Here is a 16063-nt window from a genome sequence, read left to right as displayed (position 1 = left end):
GCAGTGAAGAGGGTAAGTTAAAGGGAAAGGACAGGGTTGAACGGTGCTCAATGGAGGAGGGAAGAGAGGGAAGGCTCCAAAGAGGAAAAAGCAGGCACATGCTCCTGGAAATCGTTACCATGGATTATATCCCTCGTTTTGTCATTTAACCCTTGAACTGTATTAATGGTGAGTTTCTATGATTGCATAGCCGGAGGCAGCGCCCCGGTCTATGGAGACCATTCAGGATATAGTTAAACAATAAACCTCTGTTAATTTGATGCAAGGACAGGTGGAGGAGAGTTCTTGTGTGAGTGCAGGATGAGGGTTATGTCTCTGTGAGTGCGGGGGAGCGGTGGATGTGTGAGTGCAAGGTGAGGGATGTGTTTCTGTGAGTGCTGGGGTGCGGTGTGCCTGTGTGAGTGCGGGCTGAGCGCTGTGCCTGTGTGAGTGCAGGGTGAGCAGTGTGCCTGTGTGAGTGCAGGGTGAGCAGTGTGCTTGTGTGAGTGCAGGGTGATCAGTGTGCCTGTGTGAGTGCAGGGTGAGCAGTGTGCCTGTGTGAGTGCAGGGTGAGCAGTGTGCCTGTGTGAGTGCAGGGTGAGCAGTGTGCCTGTGTGAGTGCAGGGTGAGCAGTGTGCTTGTGTGAGTGCAGGGTGATCAGTGTGCCTGTGTGAGTGCAGGGTGATCAGTGTGCCTGTGTGAGTGCAGGGTGATCAGTGTGCCTGTGTGAGTGCAGGGTGAGCAGTGTGCCTGTGTGAGTGCAGGGTGAGCAGTGTGCCTGTGTGAGTGCAGGGTGAGCAGTGTGCCTGTGTGAGTGCAGGGTGAGCAGTGTGCCTGTGTGAGTGCAGGGTGAGGGGTGTGCCTGTGTGATTGCAGGGTCAGTGGTGTGCCTGTGAGCGCAGGCTGAGGGGTGTGCCTGTGTGAGTGCAGGGTCAGCAGGGTGCCTGTGTGAGTGCAGGCTGAAGGGTGTGCCTGTGTGAGAGGAGGCTGAAGGGTGTGCCTGTGTGAGTGCAGGCTGAAGGGTGTGCCTGTGTGAGTGGAGGCTGAAGGGTGTGCCTGTGTGAGTGCAGGCTGAAGGATGTGCCTGTGTGAGTGCAGACTGAAGGGTGTGCCTGTGTGAGTGCAGGGTCAGCAGTATGCCTGTGTGAGTGCAGGCTGTAGGGTGTGCCTGTGTGAGTGCAGGGTGAGCGGTGTCTGTGTGAGTGCAGGATGAGTAGTGTAGCCTGTATGATTGCCGGGTGAGTGCTGCGCCTGTGTGAGTGCAGGGTTAGCAGTGTGCCTATGTGAGTGCAGGGTGAGGGGTGTGCCTGTGTGAGTGCAGGGTGATCAGTGTGCCTGTGTGAGTGCAGGGTGAGCAGTGTGCCTGTGTGAATGCAGGGTGAGCAGTGTGCTTGTGTGAGTGCAGGGTGAGCAGTGTGCCTGTGTGAGTGCACGGTGAGCAGTTTGCCTGTGTGAGTGCAGGGTGAGCAGTGTGCTTGTGTGAGTGCAGGGTGAGCAGTTTGCCTGTGTGAGTGCAGGGTGAGCAGTGTGCTTGTGTGAATGCAGGGTGAGCAGTGTGCCTGTGTGAGTGCAGGGTGAGCAGTGTGCCTGTGTGAATGCAGGGTGAGCAGTGTGCCTGTGTGAGTGCAGGGTGAGCAGTGTGCCTGTGTGAGTGCAGGGTGAGCAGTGTGCCTGTGTGAGTGCAGGGTGAGCAGTGTGCTTGTGTGAGTGCCGGGTGAGCGCTGTGCCTGTGTGAGTGCAGGGTGAGCAGTGTGCCTGTGTGAGTGCAGGGTGATCAGTGTGCCTGTGTGAGTGCAGGGTGAGCAGTGTGCCTGTGTGAGTGCAGGGTGAGCAGTGTGCCTGTGTGAGTGCAGGGTGAGCAGTGTGCTTGTGTGAGTGCAGGGTGATCAGTGTGCCTGTGTGAGTGCAGGGTGAGCAGTGTGCTTGTGTGAGTGCAGGGTGATCAGTGTGCCTGTGTGAGTGCAGGGTGAGCAGTGTGCCTGTGTGAGTGCAGGGTGAGCAGTGTGCCTGTGTGAGTGCAGGGTGAGCAGTGTGCTTGTGTGAGTGCAGGGTGAGCAGTGTGCCTGTGTGAGTGCAGGGTGAGCAGTGTGCCTGTGTGAGTGCAGGGTGAGCAGTGTGCCTGTGTGAGTGCAGGGTGAGCAGTGTGCCTGTGTGAGTGCAGGGTGAGCAGTGCGCCTGTGTGAGTGCAGGGTGAGCAGTGTGCCTGTGTGAGTGCAGGGTGAGCAGTGTGCCTGTGTGAGTGCAGGGTGAGCAGTGTGCTTGTGTGAGTGCAGGGTGATCAGTGTGCCTGTGTGAGTGCAGGGTGAGCAGTGTGCTTGTGTGAGTGCAGGGTGAGCAGTGTGCCTGTGTGAGTGCAGGGTGAGCAGTGTGCCTGTGTGAGTGCAGGGTGAGCAGTGTGCCTGTGTGAGTGCAGGGTGAGCAGTGTGCCTGTGTGAGTGCAGGGTGAGCAGTGTGCCTGTGTGAGTGCAGGGTGAGCAGTGTGCCTGTGTGAGTGCAGGGTGAGCAGTGTGCCTGTGTGAGTGCAGGGTGAGCAGTGTGCCTGTGTGAGTGCAGGGTGAGCAGTGCGCCTGTGTGAGTGCAGGGTGAGCAGTGTGCCTGTGTGAGTGCAGGGTGCGCAGTGTGCCTGTGTGAGTGCAGGGTGCAGTTCATTAAATCCAAACAGATCAGCTCTAAAATGCTTGCTCTGTTCATTGTCACAGTGATTCTCCACGGTTTATCCATGGCCAGCTACAGGTGTGCTTCGCTTAATAGGGGAGTCAATTTTAGAGCAAAACTAGTTCTCTTTACCCCGCCCTGCATCTCTAACAACCAACAGCCATATGCATTCCAGAATGTCAGTCTGATGACGCCAGCTGGGGTTTTTAGAACTATAGTGACATCATACACCACATAACCCATTTAAACTGGTTTCAATGCGCTATTAGCCCCTCCTGATCCTAGGATGCTTTCTCCTTTGCAGACTGGGAGTTCGAAAGGTAGGCAGTGCATCCACATTGAAAGTGTGTGAAATGGAATAGTTCTTGGATACTCTAACACTTCTTGTGGGCAGAGATAAGGTGGCATGATACAGGCATCAATAGAGCAGAAGGTGCAGTGGCGCCAGGGTAAGGTGTGCATGGTGCCCCCTGCATACTTTGCTGCTATCTTATACTAATCAAGCTGGGGAAAGGGTGGCTCATTTACCTTTGTTGCTCTGCAGCCGATAGCATCCTTGGCGGGGGGATCACAGTCATTTCCACGTGACTGATCTTGCAGAACTCAATTGTGTTACCCATTATTCACATCACTGGTCTTGTACCTTCAGTGATGTCACATTAAGTGCCCAGTAGGGCTTAATTCACTTTAGTGTAGCTTTACACTTTCCAGACCTTGATGGCTTGATAGACTTCCTTCGGGTACCCTTCATTCCCCCATTTGACATTTTGAAGGAGTCCCTCACCTCCTGTCCCGCTACCATGATACCCTTCGGTGGGTCCACTTGTTCCAACATCACCCCCCCTCCTTGTGGCTTTGCTCATTCATGCATCCATGCACCTTTCACTTCAGCACCTGCACCACAGGGGCAGTGAGAGGCTTTAATGCCTCACCACATTTCCACCCAACTCCAAAACTTAATCAAACATGATCTGGTCTTCCCATGACAGACAGCATCATAATCAATTTTTGGGTTTCTTAGGACTTTCTGTTGTCTCTAGATCCACAACATGTTTATTATTTGGATGCATTGACCCTCACCCACTGAGGTTGCATGCTTCATCATTGGTTCTTGCTCCACATTGGGTGGGTTGGCCACCAACCAATGGGATTCAAGCGGAACTCTTTGTGGAGATCTTTCTTATTGCAGGAACACCTGGGATTCCAAGAATAAGAAAAGATTGCTCCAACATGGAGTAACGATGATGAAGCTCGCCACCTCGGTGGTTGAGACTTACTTAAACATTTTGTAAATCTAATGACCCAGACAAATAAAGCAAGTTGATCCTGAAGCCATCGGTCATTGGAATACCACATCATGTTTGATTACATTTCACTAGAGCGTCACTCAGTCAGTCAGTCAATTATCTTTATTCGATTATTAAAAATCATAAAAGAACGAGCATAATTGCATAGCAATTCATCAAGGCACAAGTTAATACATAATTCAGCAAATAATCAATATTTAAGAACATTTTAAAATCACAATATACAAATAGAACATGTAAGAATATTAAGAAATATTTAAAAAGTTTAAAGTTTAAAAAGAGACCCTCCGGAAAACAAAATTTTAAAAGATAAAAGGGAAGTCAATGTTCAATATTCAGTAAGGTGCCTAACTCTAGTACGGTTCTTATTTATCCGTACTCCTGCAACTAAAAAACTAGCGACATGGAAAGCTACTTTAACACTTAGAAGGAGTTGCAAAAACATCAAAGCTGGTTTGACCTGAATAAAACCTTGGTTACGCAGGATTGGAAACAAATATCTTTTTCTGATATCGATATAATGTCCACAAAACATGATAAAATGTGTCGTGTCCTGAGTAGAAAAGTGGTCACAATCACATGGTTCAGCATCATCAGGTCTACTCCAATTTTTAAAATTGCCCAAAAAAAGATGGATCAAATCAAAACGAAATCTCGTTAGGAGGAAACGATGGTATGATTTAGTTACCAGGACAAGGTATGGTTCCATTCCTGGGACAGATGTCAACATACAATGTTTCCTTACCGTGGGTTTTCTAAGCTCTATAGCTTCCCTCTCCAGAACATATAACTTAGTCAGGGTATTTTTTACTGTTTTAAGATCATCCTGACTTATCAAGTCTGGAGAAGAAAAAAGCTCCGGACGTCCGGCAAGAGTCAGCTGCGTTTGTACAAATTTTACCCACGGAATATGTAAGGCTCTATCCAGGGCTAAACAATCTTTTAAAATAGTATGATTTAATGTGAGCTCCTGGTTAAGCCAAGTTTTCATCCATCCAATAACTGGGGCTAATTTTAGGGTGTCCGTTATATAGCCCAAACCTAGCTCTGCATGTAATACGTAAGTGGGAGTCGATTGGGTGACTGAAAGCAGAGATTTCAGAAATTTGTTTTCTACTTTTTGGATTTTATCGTGACTAGTATACCCCCAAATGGCAGAGCCGTACTGGGCAACGGACACACATTTTGCTTTGTAGACTTTGATAATGCTTTCCATGGGGCGGGCACCTAATTTCTTAGCAAATCCAAGCAACCCCGCTGCCGCTCTAGCAACAGCGTTGCTTTTAACAGAGTGCTGGGGGCCCCAAGTGCCCTTTTCATCAAAGGTCACCCCTAAATATGGGAAAGATGGGACTCTCCTAACCTCTTTCCCTGTGCAGAAAAATGTTTTAGTCTTTCTTTTCCTACCTGCGACTCCTGCGATCATCACATGGGATTTCTCTGTATTAGTTTTCATGTCTAGCAAAGTCATGAAATCTCCAAAGGATGAGAGGAGTTTATTCAGTGCCACTCCAGAGCGTGCTAGTAAGACTGCGTCGTCCGCGTACAGGAGGACAGGCAACTTTGTTTCACCTGCACGCGGAATATCAATATGAGATGCAGCCATAACTTTCTCCAGGTCGTTTATGTAAAGAGTGAAAAGTAGGGGGGCAAGGATACACCCTTGCCTAACCCCCCTCTCCGAATTAAAGTGACAAGTGCATCTTCCTTCCCTAGTCACTCTAACTGAGGTCTTTAGGTCCCTGTGTAATTCAGCTAGATATTCAACCAAAGGGGGGTCAATGCCCATGACCAAAAGGATCCTCCACAGCTTAGCCCTGTTAACCAGGTCAAAAGCTGATGAGAGGTCCATAAAGGCCATGTACAGAGAGTCCCCCTTGGCGAGCACATATTTATTTAGGATTAGTTCCAGGTTTAGGCATTGGTCTATAGTACCTCTTTTGGCCCTAAAGCCATATTGTGCATTTGATAAAATGTCCTTCCCTTCTATGAGCTGGGTCAGTCTACCTAAAAGGACTCTCCCCAAGATTTTAAAGCTTGAATCTATAAGGGAGATTGGCCTATAACAGGCTGGGTCTGTCCTTTGTCCTTTTTTAAAAATAGGTACTATTGTAGACTTTGTCCAGCTGATAGGAAAAATATGGTCCCTAGTAACATTAAAAATATTTGTAAGAATCTTGGTACTAAATTCAGGAGCACTTTTGAAAAAATCTGAAGGGACCCCATCGGGCCCCGGTGCCTTTTTGCAGAGTGTGTCGTTAATTGCTTTCTTGACCTCCTCTGGAGTAAAGGCTGAGATTATGGTTTTTGTTTGCGAAAGTAGCGTCTCGCAATCTGAGGGGATGTCAGGGCGACTATAGATGTTGCTAAAATGTGTCACCCATTTATCGTCTGGTATAACACAATCTGCTCTCTGATTATTTTGTCCTACGAAATATGGGTGATTTATGATTGCCCAGAATTTGGCACTATCTTGTTGTGTTTCGGGCAATAATAATTCACTCCAGGCCTCATTTTTTATCTCGAGTTTCCTCACTCTGATAGCGTGGTTGTATTGCTTCCTTAGTAACGCTATCTGTGCTTTGTCTCTAGGTTTATTTTTTAAAGCCTTTAAGAGAATAGTGTGAGCCTTGGAGCAGTTTGAATCTAATCATCCGGGGCCCCTGAGCCCATCTGCTTTTGCCTTTGTCTTGACGGTCAGATCTAAGTTGACCTGTCGGCAAATGGCATCAAAGGCCTCAATCATGTTAGGACCAGAATTCTTATTGTCCAGACAGATTGCAACCTCGCCCTCTACTTTTGCCAGGGTTTCCTGCAAAAAGGCAATAGGGGTCACTTGGTCCCACTTCAGTCTCCGATTCTGATCTTTTAAGACTAATTTTGTAGCACATAGAATATCAACCTTTCTTTTTCCCAAGACTCCCTGAAATATAGTCTCTAAAATCACAGGATTGTGATCACTAAAAACTGTCGTTTCTACCTTATAGATGATAACTTCAGGTAGAAGGCTAGAAGATAAAAAAATATAATCTATAATTGTGCCTGTATTATTGCCCACGTATGTCGATAACCTCGGGCCTATAGGGCGACTAGATGATTCATAAAGGTTAAAAGTGGCTAGAAGCGATTCCAACATCTGCCCACGTGGTGTATGTTAAAAATGTGGTGGAGAGGAGGAGGAAAATTCCTCATGTTCCACATAGCAATCCGCATGGCAAGGATGGATGTTAAAATCTCCCATGAGGATCACTTCGTACCCATAGGTACTGTTCTCACTGTGGGTAGACAGGAATTCCTCTAAAGTTGCCAAATGCTCGTTAAGAGTTTGACTGACAGGGGAATTATAAAAGTTAACTAATAATATGGGAGAGGAATTTGGTATGGATAGTTCAACCGCTAAGCAATTTATTGAGCTAGTTTGAATGTATCTTGGCTTTCCTTGAAGGTCTAATGAAATATATATGGCCAAGCCCCCCTTTGCCCTTCCTGCATTACTGGGATCTGCAGGTACAGAAAAATGGGAAAAGCCGTCCAGAACCAAGCTGTCTGACGTTTCCCACGTTTCTTGAAAGGCAAGAACATCGTAGGATCTAATTATGTCAAGCCAATTCTTGTCGTTAATTTTGGCTTTAAGACCAGCGATGTTCCAGCTCATAATTTTGCAGGCCCCAATGCCTGCAAAACTCCGTGCTGGTGGACTAAATGCAGGCTGAAGGTCCTCGCCTCCATTTTCCTGTCTTGGAGAGAGTCAATCGTTTTGATCCAAAAAAGACAGTGGAGCATAGCGGTTGGACAGTTGAAGGGGATGTGCAATCGGGTTAAACTGTGCTGGATGGTGGTGGTAAGCTGCTATGTTATGCCTTGATTCCTGATCCCATCTAAAAGTCGAATCCCAATTACTGTCCCACCCTGGGGCTGGGGTCCTTGGATAAGTGACTTTCTGCTGCTCGCCATAAAAAAACTTTAGAGCGTCACTCATTCGTCAGCCTTGGCTGCCAGCTGAGTCCTCGCGTTAACGTGCAGTGAGGTGCCATTTTACTTCCTATTGAATCACATGGATCCCTGGGATATACTGTCGTTTTGTCGAATAACCCTGGAGATACAGCGGGGTAAGAGGGTTTCATTGTAGGTTTGTCAGTAGTGGTCGGATGACATAGGTCTGGAAGCAGAGGTTCTAGAGGGGGTGGTCAGACAAAGAGGTGAGACAGGGAATAACTCTGCCAGAAGTTTGCTGTTTTGAGTTCTGATTGGTTCAGAATGTGTTGACATGAGAGGGTGGAATTTCTCAAGTATGGGGTGAAGCTTAGTGGGGCAGTAGGGGGGAGAGCTGAGAGCTAGATTGAGTGAAATAAGCTCAGTGGTTGAGTAGGAGGTGAGGAGTAGAGATGAGCAGTAGGGTCGATGAGGAGCACATTGTAGAGATTTTGGAGGGGAAGTAGGTAGCAATGTAGCAACAAAGTTGTAGGAGCAGAAGGCTGGATTAGACTGTTCTTATAGTTTGTGAAGCAAGTGTGTTCTTTTTAAGTCACTGAGCACATGACTTGCTTCGGCGGTTCCTGTGCTTTCTGGAAAGGGGTGAAACTGAGGCATGTCCCTGGTTGAAAGGAGTCTGCTGCCTCAGCTTCACCATGTCTGCAAGGGACCTGAGCTCACAGCACTTTCAGAGACCAGGACATGTTCCTCACTGCGGCGGCGCGGAAGCCACAGTAGCTAAGTCGGGTTCCCTGGTCCCCATAGTGAGTCAGCTTCAGATCTGTGGAAGGGTAAGATCCTTGGAGTTCTGGGAGTGCTTGGGACAGACATGGGTGTGGACTGTTGTGACTAGAAGCAATGAATCCTTGGAGGCCTGAGGCATCCTGGGTACACACTAGGACCCTCATTTACAGTATTTTGGCATTGGGTAGTGCTGCAAGCCTTCTTGCTTTGCTGCCCTGCTTCAAAAGAAAAGGGCAGGAATGCACCGTATCTATAAAATATGTGGTACAAAAGGGGGTGGTGATGGACGGAGTATCTGAACCAATCAAACACTCACACCCAGTCAAATGTGTACTGGGGTGAATGTATGACATTGTTCTGCATTCTGTCCATCAACAGTTGTTTTGCATTTGTCACCCCGAGTGGGATGGGTATGCTCAGACGTGAGTCCCATGCTCTCCACACCACTGGAGTCAAGCTATCCTGGCTGAAGACGGCTGATAGCCAGAAACCGGTCCTAGGATGCTTGATTCCGGTCCAGGATAGACATGGCTTGGCAGTTCGGGCTGGACAGTTCCCATGAGGCACAGGGTCAAGGCTGATTTGCATATGGCCATGTCTGAACTGGGGTGGGGTGGAGTGCAAAAAAACGATGGATTCAGGCCCAGATCTCTGTACTGGGGTGAATGTATGACATTGTTCTGCATTCTGTCCATCAACTGTCTTTTTTGCAATTTTCACTTTCCTGTGCTCTTTTACTGCGCTGGCACTCAAAGGGCTGCCTTGCGTCAATGCAGGCCCGTCTGCACCATGGTGCAAGGGTGTCCGCATTGGAGGGATGATTGTTTTTGTGCAGGAGGGGGCACCTTCCTGCACAAAATCAATCAATTGAGGCAATTTCCTCTTTCTATGTGTGCTGCTGATGGCAGCACACATAGAAAGAGGAAAAAACGAGGAGAAATAATTGACTTCATTTACAAGCCCCCTGCGCCTTTGCAATGTCCTTCAAGTGATGGTCCGGTGGTGCATACTGCAGGGCCATATCTACAAAGCCACCCTGCATGGCTTTTCATGACCTTATAGATGGACTGAGGCGACGCAGTGCAAGTTGCTGCATTGCCTCAGCCAGCTATAGGGAGGCTGCCATGGGTGTTACGCCGGGTGTTCCCACATTGCACCCTTGGCATTTGACACATTCCCAATATTTATGAGATTTTGTAAACCTGGAAATGCGTGAAAAGCCTGTCCTTTTCCCTTGTGCTGGTGCCGTTTGCATTTGCGTCGCTCTTGCACGACGTTGAGTGGTGCAATATTGATGCAAAGGGGCTCATAAATATGTCCCTGGGACCTTGACTTTAACCTTGACGTGAAGCTTTGGCTCATATTTAATTGGATTGAAACCAGGAGTATATAGGAACAGGCTAGGCCTTGACCAGTGCTAAATTCTATAAATCTATGAGTGCCAGGGACCCAAGATGTATTTTGGAGACCATCACTAGAGTGAATTACTGGTGGCAGCACTAATACAACCGTGAAGGGATGTATGACATTACAACGCATGCTTTTACCACTCATGCCTTTACATCGCAGTTTTTACAACGCATGCTGTTACAACGCATAGCGCTTAGGGGTGCTGGATAGTGAATAGTTTAATTTACTATTCCAACTCCAGTCCCTGTGGATAGTAGGGAAGGTGTTGGATAGTAAATTAAATCCATTCCCTATCCTAGAGCGCCCCCCAGCGCAATGCGTTGTAATGGTTTGCGTTGTAATAGTTGCGTTGTAAAGGCACTGCGTGGTAAAAGTTGCGTTGTAAAGGATGTTTCCCCCGTGGAGCCGCCCTTCCCACTCTGTCACTTTCTGTGGGGTAGTTCCTGCGTCTGTCTCATTACTATGGACAGTGCTCCATTGATCCCCTGCTAGTTTTTAGGCAGCATTGTAGAAGTATCAATACAGTCACATTTTTCCATTTGTTTCAAATAAGCACTGGTCCGCATTCATTTTTTTTAAAACAAATTTTAATTGGCGTTTCAAATATTCGACTGTTTACAGAATAATGCATTTCTTACATCAGTTTAATACTTGTTGTGTACTATGAATACCTGTCAACAGCATTCTAGCATATCATGGCAATAGTCCAGCATCCCTGCTATCTTTATTCTCTTGGAGGATGCTACAAGCGACTTGAGCCCAGTGGTACAAAATTAGTTCTTTCAACCGTCTACTCGCTACTAGGTATCATATCCTATAAACTAAACCCAACTATTCCCCCCCTCTTCCCTCCCTCCCATGTGTGTCACATATATCTAAACCCCTACTCAGCTGGCTGAGGGACATCCTATATTTGATCCAACCCAATATTATTATAGGCCAATATTGGTACCCTGTCCATGATAAGGCGTACGTTGACTGTATACCAATTGCCTTACTCGTCATTTAGGGAAGTTCAGGGATCAGGGCTCATCCTTCATTTGCAGGAGTGTCTTCTGCCTGGTTCTCATCTCTCTCATTCTCCGGGTGTTTTACCAATTCCACTAATGCTTCCCAAGCCCTAGCTATCTCCAGTGTCTTTTCGCTCCCCGTCTTCTTAGCTATTTGCAATCAAATGTTCCCCTCACAGTCTGCCCATTTTATAAATTCTTTTTTCCGCCTGAGTATGTTAGGACCATACCCTGACTTCCAATGACTGGTAATGTCCCTTTTGGCCAGTACTAGGCCAAGATCCTGGAATTTACTTGTCACTTTATTTTTGGATGTGTGGGGGAACCAATGTAAAAGGCAATACCCAGGTGTAACTGCTATCTCTTTGTCCGTTGCCTCTGCTAGGACCGTGGTCACCTCCTCCCAGAAGTCTCTCAAGCTCGGGCAGTCCCAAAAAATATATATAAAGTCTGCTGCCATCGTATTGCAGCGTGGGTAGGACACTGTTTGCATATTAAAGTATGTATTAACCCCTTCACAGCAGGAGTCATTCCCCCGCTGTGCTGGGGGGAGGGGGGGCGTGCACAGCGCCCCCCATGCTCATGACGAGCTCAGCTCATCAGGAGGCACAGTGCTCGTGTGCTCATGACGAGCTCAGCTCGTCACGGCCACACCCGTTTGTGTGGAACGCTCAGCACAGCAGGGGAATTATCTCCGCTTGTGAGCGTTCCACGGCTCATGACGAGCTCATCTCGTCATGAGCACACGTGCACCGTGCCTCATGACGAGCTCAGCTCGTCATGAGCATGGAAGGAGTTAATCTTGCCCGGGGTAAGGTAGGCCCTGTGTAGTACGTAAAAGTTTACCAATTGAAATCTAGCATTTCTAGTGCTTTTCCACGCAATCTCCACCAACACTTCCCAGTTCTTATCCGCTATGGGTTCACTCAAATCAGCTTCCCATTGTCGATGTACTTTAGTCAGTGGGGAGATTGTTTCAGACGTGAGTCGACTATAAAGGCACGTAACCACCTTAAAGGTGCCAGCCGCAGTAACTATATATTGGCCCTCCGTCGAAGTTCGCGGTTCTGTGTATCCCTCCCTCCAATGTCTTCTTATTGCTGCTGCCAGGGGCACTGGTCCACAACCATGAATGGGCAGATTGATCCTGGTTTGTTCCATGTCTGCTCTTGTCTAGAGCTGTGTTTTTCTCTCCATTCTGCAATTTGTTGACCAGCAACAAACAATACGTATCAGAAATCAAAGAAAAAACATGAATAAATAAGTTAATTGCCTGCCACAGGTCAACTTTAGAGCTCATTTCTGATTTTTTAGGGATCTGGATCAAAAAAGACATCCCACCACATCCAAGTCAGACCCACCAGCAGATCCCGCTCTGTTGAATGTCGAGAACGAGCATCCATCCCTGACTGGCCTGGCCTGACCCATCCTGGCACACATCACCCAACGAGGCATGGTAAAAAGACGCATACGTTGTAAAGCTTGCGTGGTAAAGACATGCATGGTGCTGACCGCGTTGTAAAGGCTGTGTCCCCCAGGGGCTAGTCAGTGGGTTCACTTGATAGTGGGTGGGGAGGGTGGTTCATGGGCTGTGGGAGGTCTTTTGTCCCCCTCCACTGGTAGCAGTGTCCATCTGTCCACACAAATGTGTGCATGTCTCTTATAATAAACGTGGCTGTAGAAGCTGCGATCCTATTATGCAAAATGTACATTTACAGCTGTCTAACCACTGCACAATCAGTCTAATTAAATATTACATGCACTTCAGCGAAGCCCTGGTGCTCTAAAATGAGTTTCTGTACTGAGTTCCTGTACTGACCCTTGGCAAACACCTGCTCAATTTAAGCACTATCTGCTCATGTATAGTTAAGAGTACTAAAGGGATGTGGGGGTCAAGTCCTCTCATTCATTCTGAGACTCACCCTCATTCTATCCTCACTAATCACAGCTTCCTTATGCCAATGAACAAGCTATAGAGCCCAGTGACCCTCTATCAGTGAGTTTGGGAGTGTGGTGAATTTGAAGATTGCCCCCTCACACAATGGTTATGTCCTCTTTTCCTTCTCTGGAACTCTTGCTCCTGGTGGTTGCCGTGAGGCCGCTGACATCCTCAATGAATGCGCTCTCGAAAACAGCGTGCAAGGACTTGCGCAACTTGTCCTTAAAGTCTTTTCCAGTGAAGACGTACAGCACAGGGTTGACACAGCTATTCGCATAGGCCAAGCCCTGGAACAAATGATCCCATTGATAGAGGCTTGGTGAGTCGGTGTAGAGCAAGACGACCCCCATGATATGGTAAGGCGCCCAGCAGATGAAAAAAGCGCTCACGATGCTGAGGACAGTTCTCTGCATCTTGCCGCTGGACTTTGAGAAGTGGGCAGTCCTCACTCTGATGAGGATGAATGCGTAGCAGGCTAGGATCACTGCCAGAGGGATGACAAATCCAAAGATGAGTCGAGTGAAGGTGATGACGGTGAGCGGGTCTATTGTGTGTACGTGAAGAGCATCTGTATGATTCCCTGACTCATGCATAGGATGAACATTGGACAACCTGGAACTTGAGTAATCAGCAGTCACAGCTAACCCACTTGGCCATCTTGGATCAGACCAATCCGCCATGGAAAGGTCAGGCTTTCTTGTTGAGACACCCAAAGACTTGCTCTCGAGAATACCCTCTATGGTTGTGTAGAGGTGGTCCGATGTCATGCTGAAAGTATCGGATTCAGTTGTTTCTCCAGATGTCTCAAAACTGAGATCCTTCACCCGATCATTATCATCGTACACCCCAAAGTAATCCCCATACACAATATAGTCAAAGTAAGATCCTTCATAATTGTAAGTACATTCAATGTTGCCTGAGTAGTCATGATAGGTTTGGCGATAGACGAAGACAGGGACACATGTAAGAAAAGCGAGGATCCAGATGCCAAGACACAGCCACGATGCCATGCCCACTGTCCGATGGTTCTGAGACCACACTGGCTTGATCACCAGCAAGCACCGATCCAGGCTGATAGCCACAAGGACAAAGACGCTGGCAAACATGTTCAAGATGATGATGGCGGGAAGGACCTTGCAGAAGACGTCGCCATAAGGCCAGTACCCGTGCATGGCCTCGTGGGCAATGGAGAATGGGAGGGACAGACAGCAAACAAAATCTGCAATGGCCAGGTTCAGGAACCAGACAGTGTTCACTGTGCGCTTCATTTTCAGGCCGGCGACCCAGATCACCAGGGCATTGCCGGGTAGACCCAAGACGAGTGTGACGGTGAACACGGCCATAATGATTATGGATGATGGCATGAATCCAGCTGCATCTTCTTCAGGCTTTTGGTGGTCACTCTGGTTATTCAACAAGAAGGACATCTTGTTAAGCTGAAACAAAAGAGCACAGGCAACATTAAAAGTGGAGAGCAGAATAATACTTAATGTACCAAATTGTATTTTAGTGAGAGTGTCCTCAATCTCACCCTCCAGCTTTTTACTCAGGTCGAGGGACACCCAAATCTCCACAGTACTCAGGGACACGTTGAAGACTTGTGGCCCTGGGCACCTATATAATGTGGAGCTCCCTACTCAGGACGTTTGTATTAAATGTTACAAAGTATACAGACATAGAAGACAGACTGGAATGTTGGAAGAAAGACTAAACTGTGAACAATGCAGGAAGCGTAATTCATTTATTTTGACTTCATCAAATTTCACCGGGTTACTCCTCTGCTGCAGGCATTACACTGGCTGCCTGTGAGAGAGCGAGCCTTATTCAAACTTGGCTGCCTCACCTTTCAGGCCAGGATGGGCACCGCTCCTGAGTTTATATGCTCAGCCATCAAGCCCTACTTGCTGGGTAGAGAACTTCGTTCCACTCATACGGCACTCCTGATCACTCCCCGTTTCAAAAAGAAGAAAGCCGGAGGAGCAAAATTTGCGGTCCTTGCCCCAACTTTCTGGAACTCTCTCCCTGTGCGACTCCGCACTTCTTCTTCTTACATCGAGTTCCGCAAGAACCTCAAAACTTTTCTTTTTTCCCGAGCTTTCGCTGCTTAGCCCCCTCCTGTTGTTGTGGCCGTTCGCAATCTGAAAAGCGCCAAGAAATCGCTCGGTATAAGTGCGCTCAATAAATGCTTTTAAATTCACATTTAAATTCAAAATCAAAACACGAGGCATGTGCCAGGTTGAGAGTTTTAATGCGCTTCTAGGTTTACAAACAAGGGGCCTCATTTATGAGGCCTTGCGTGAGTTTTGCGCTTCCGATGTGTCACTTTTTGTGACGCATCGGCGGCGTAAAACTTGCCTCCTGATGCGCACTATTTACAAAGTGACGCATCTATGCAGATGCGTCACTTTGTAAACCCCTGCGCTACATTATACCTGCGTCAGGTATAATGTATGCAAAGGGGGCGTTCACACGCGAAAAGCCTTGTAATAGTGACGCAGTGAAATCTATGAGATTTCACTGCGTCACTTTTAGGACGCTGTTGCGTCAAAATCTTGCGCCTGCCTCACAGCAGGCGTAAGACTGACGCAAGCCCTTTCACATGGGGCTTTCCCCATGTGAAAGGACGCATTGCTGGAGTTGCGTCACTTTTGTGACACACCCCAGCAATGCGTGACTTTTGCGCTTACAGATACGTCAGAAATACTGACGTATCTGTAACTCCTTGCGACATGATGCGTCATATTATAAATATGACGCATCAATCATGTCGCAGGGAGAGCGCAGTGAAAAGTGACGCATCGCTGTTTTCACGCAGCGATGCGTCACTTTTCATAAATAAGGCCTAAGACTCTTTCTCCAGGCTCTGCTTATAACATTTCCGATATCTTTAAAAAATGCCTCTATCTCAAACATAACAAACATTACTATAAACACTGGACATGCCACAAAGCGTGACTCTCAGAACTTTGCAAAAGTTAAGTGACCAACTTCCACCTGTTTGTTGAGTTCAACCATTGAAATGGCCAAATGTCTCCTGATTGTGTTAA

The 16063-nt window shown here is 47.5% G+C and overlaps 1 protein-coding gene across 1 annotated transcript in view; it reads right to left on the bottom strand.

The window, feature by feature from the left end:
• Nucleotides 1-10636: 10636 nt before the first annotated feature.
• LOC144766612 (C3a anaphylatoxin chemotactic receptor-like) overlaps nucleotides 10637-16063 on the bottom strand; it is a 65479-nt gene continuing 60052 nt past the window's right edge. Inside the window, exon 2 of the mRNA XM_078650398.1 lies at nucleotides 10637-14452. Coding sequence (XP_078506524.1) covers nucleotides 13112-14443 — 1332 coding nt within the window. The 5' untranslated portion in view covers nucleotides 14444-14452 and the 3' untranslated portion in view covers nucleotides 10637-13111. The remainder of the gene's footprint in view (nucleotides 14453-16063) is intronic.

The sequence above is a fragment of the Lissotriton helveticus genome, chromosome 7, assembly GCF_964261635.1.
Source record: "Lissotriton helveticus chromosome 7, aLisHel1.1, whole genome shotgun sequence".
NCBI lineage: Eukaryota > Metazoa > Chordata > Amphibia > Caudata > Salamandridae > Lissotriton > Lissotriton helveticus.
This window is presented reverse-complemented; position numbering and strand designations above follow the sequence as displayed.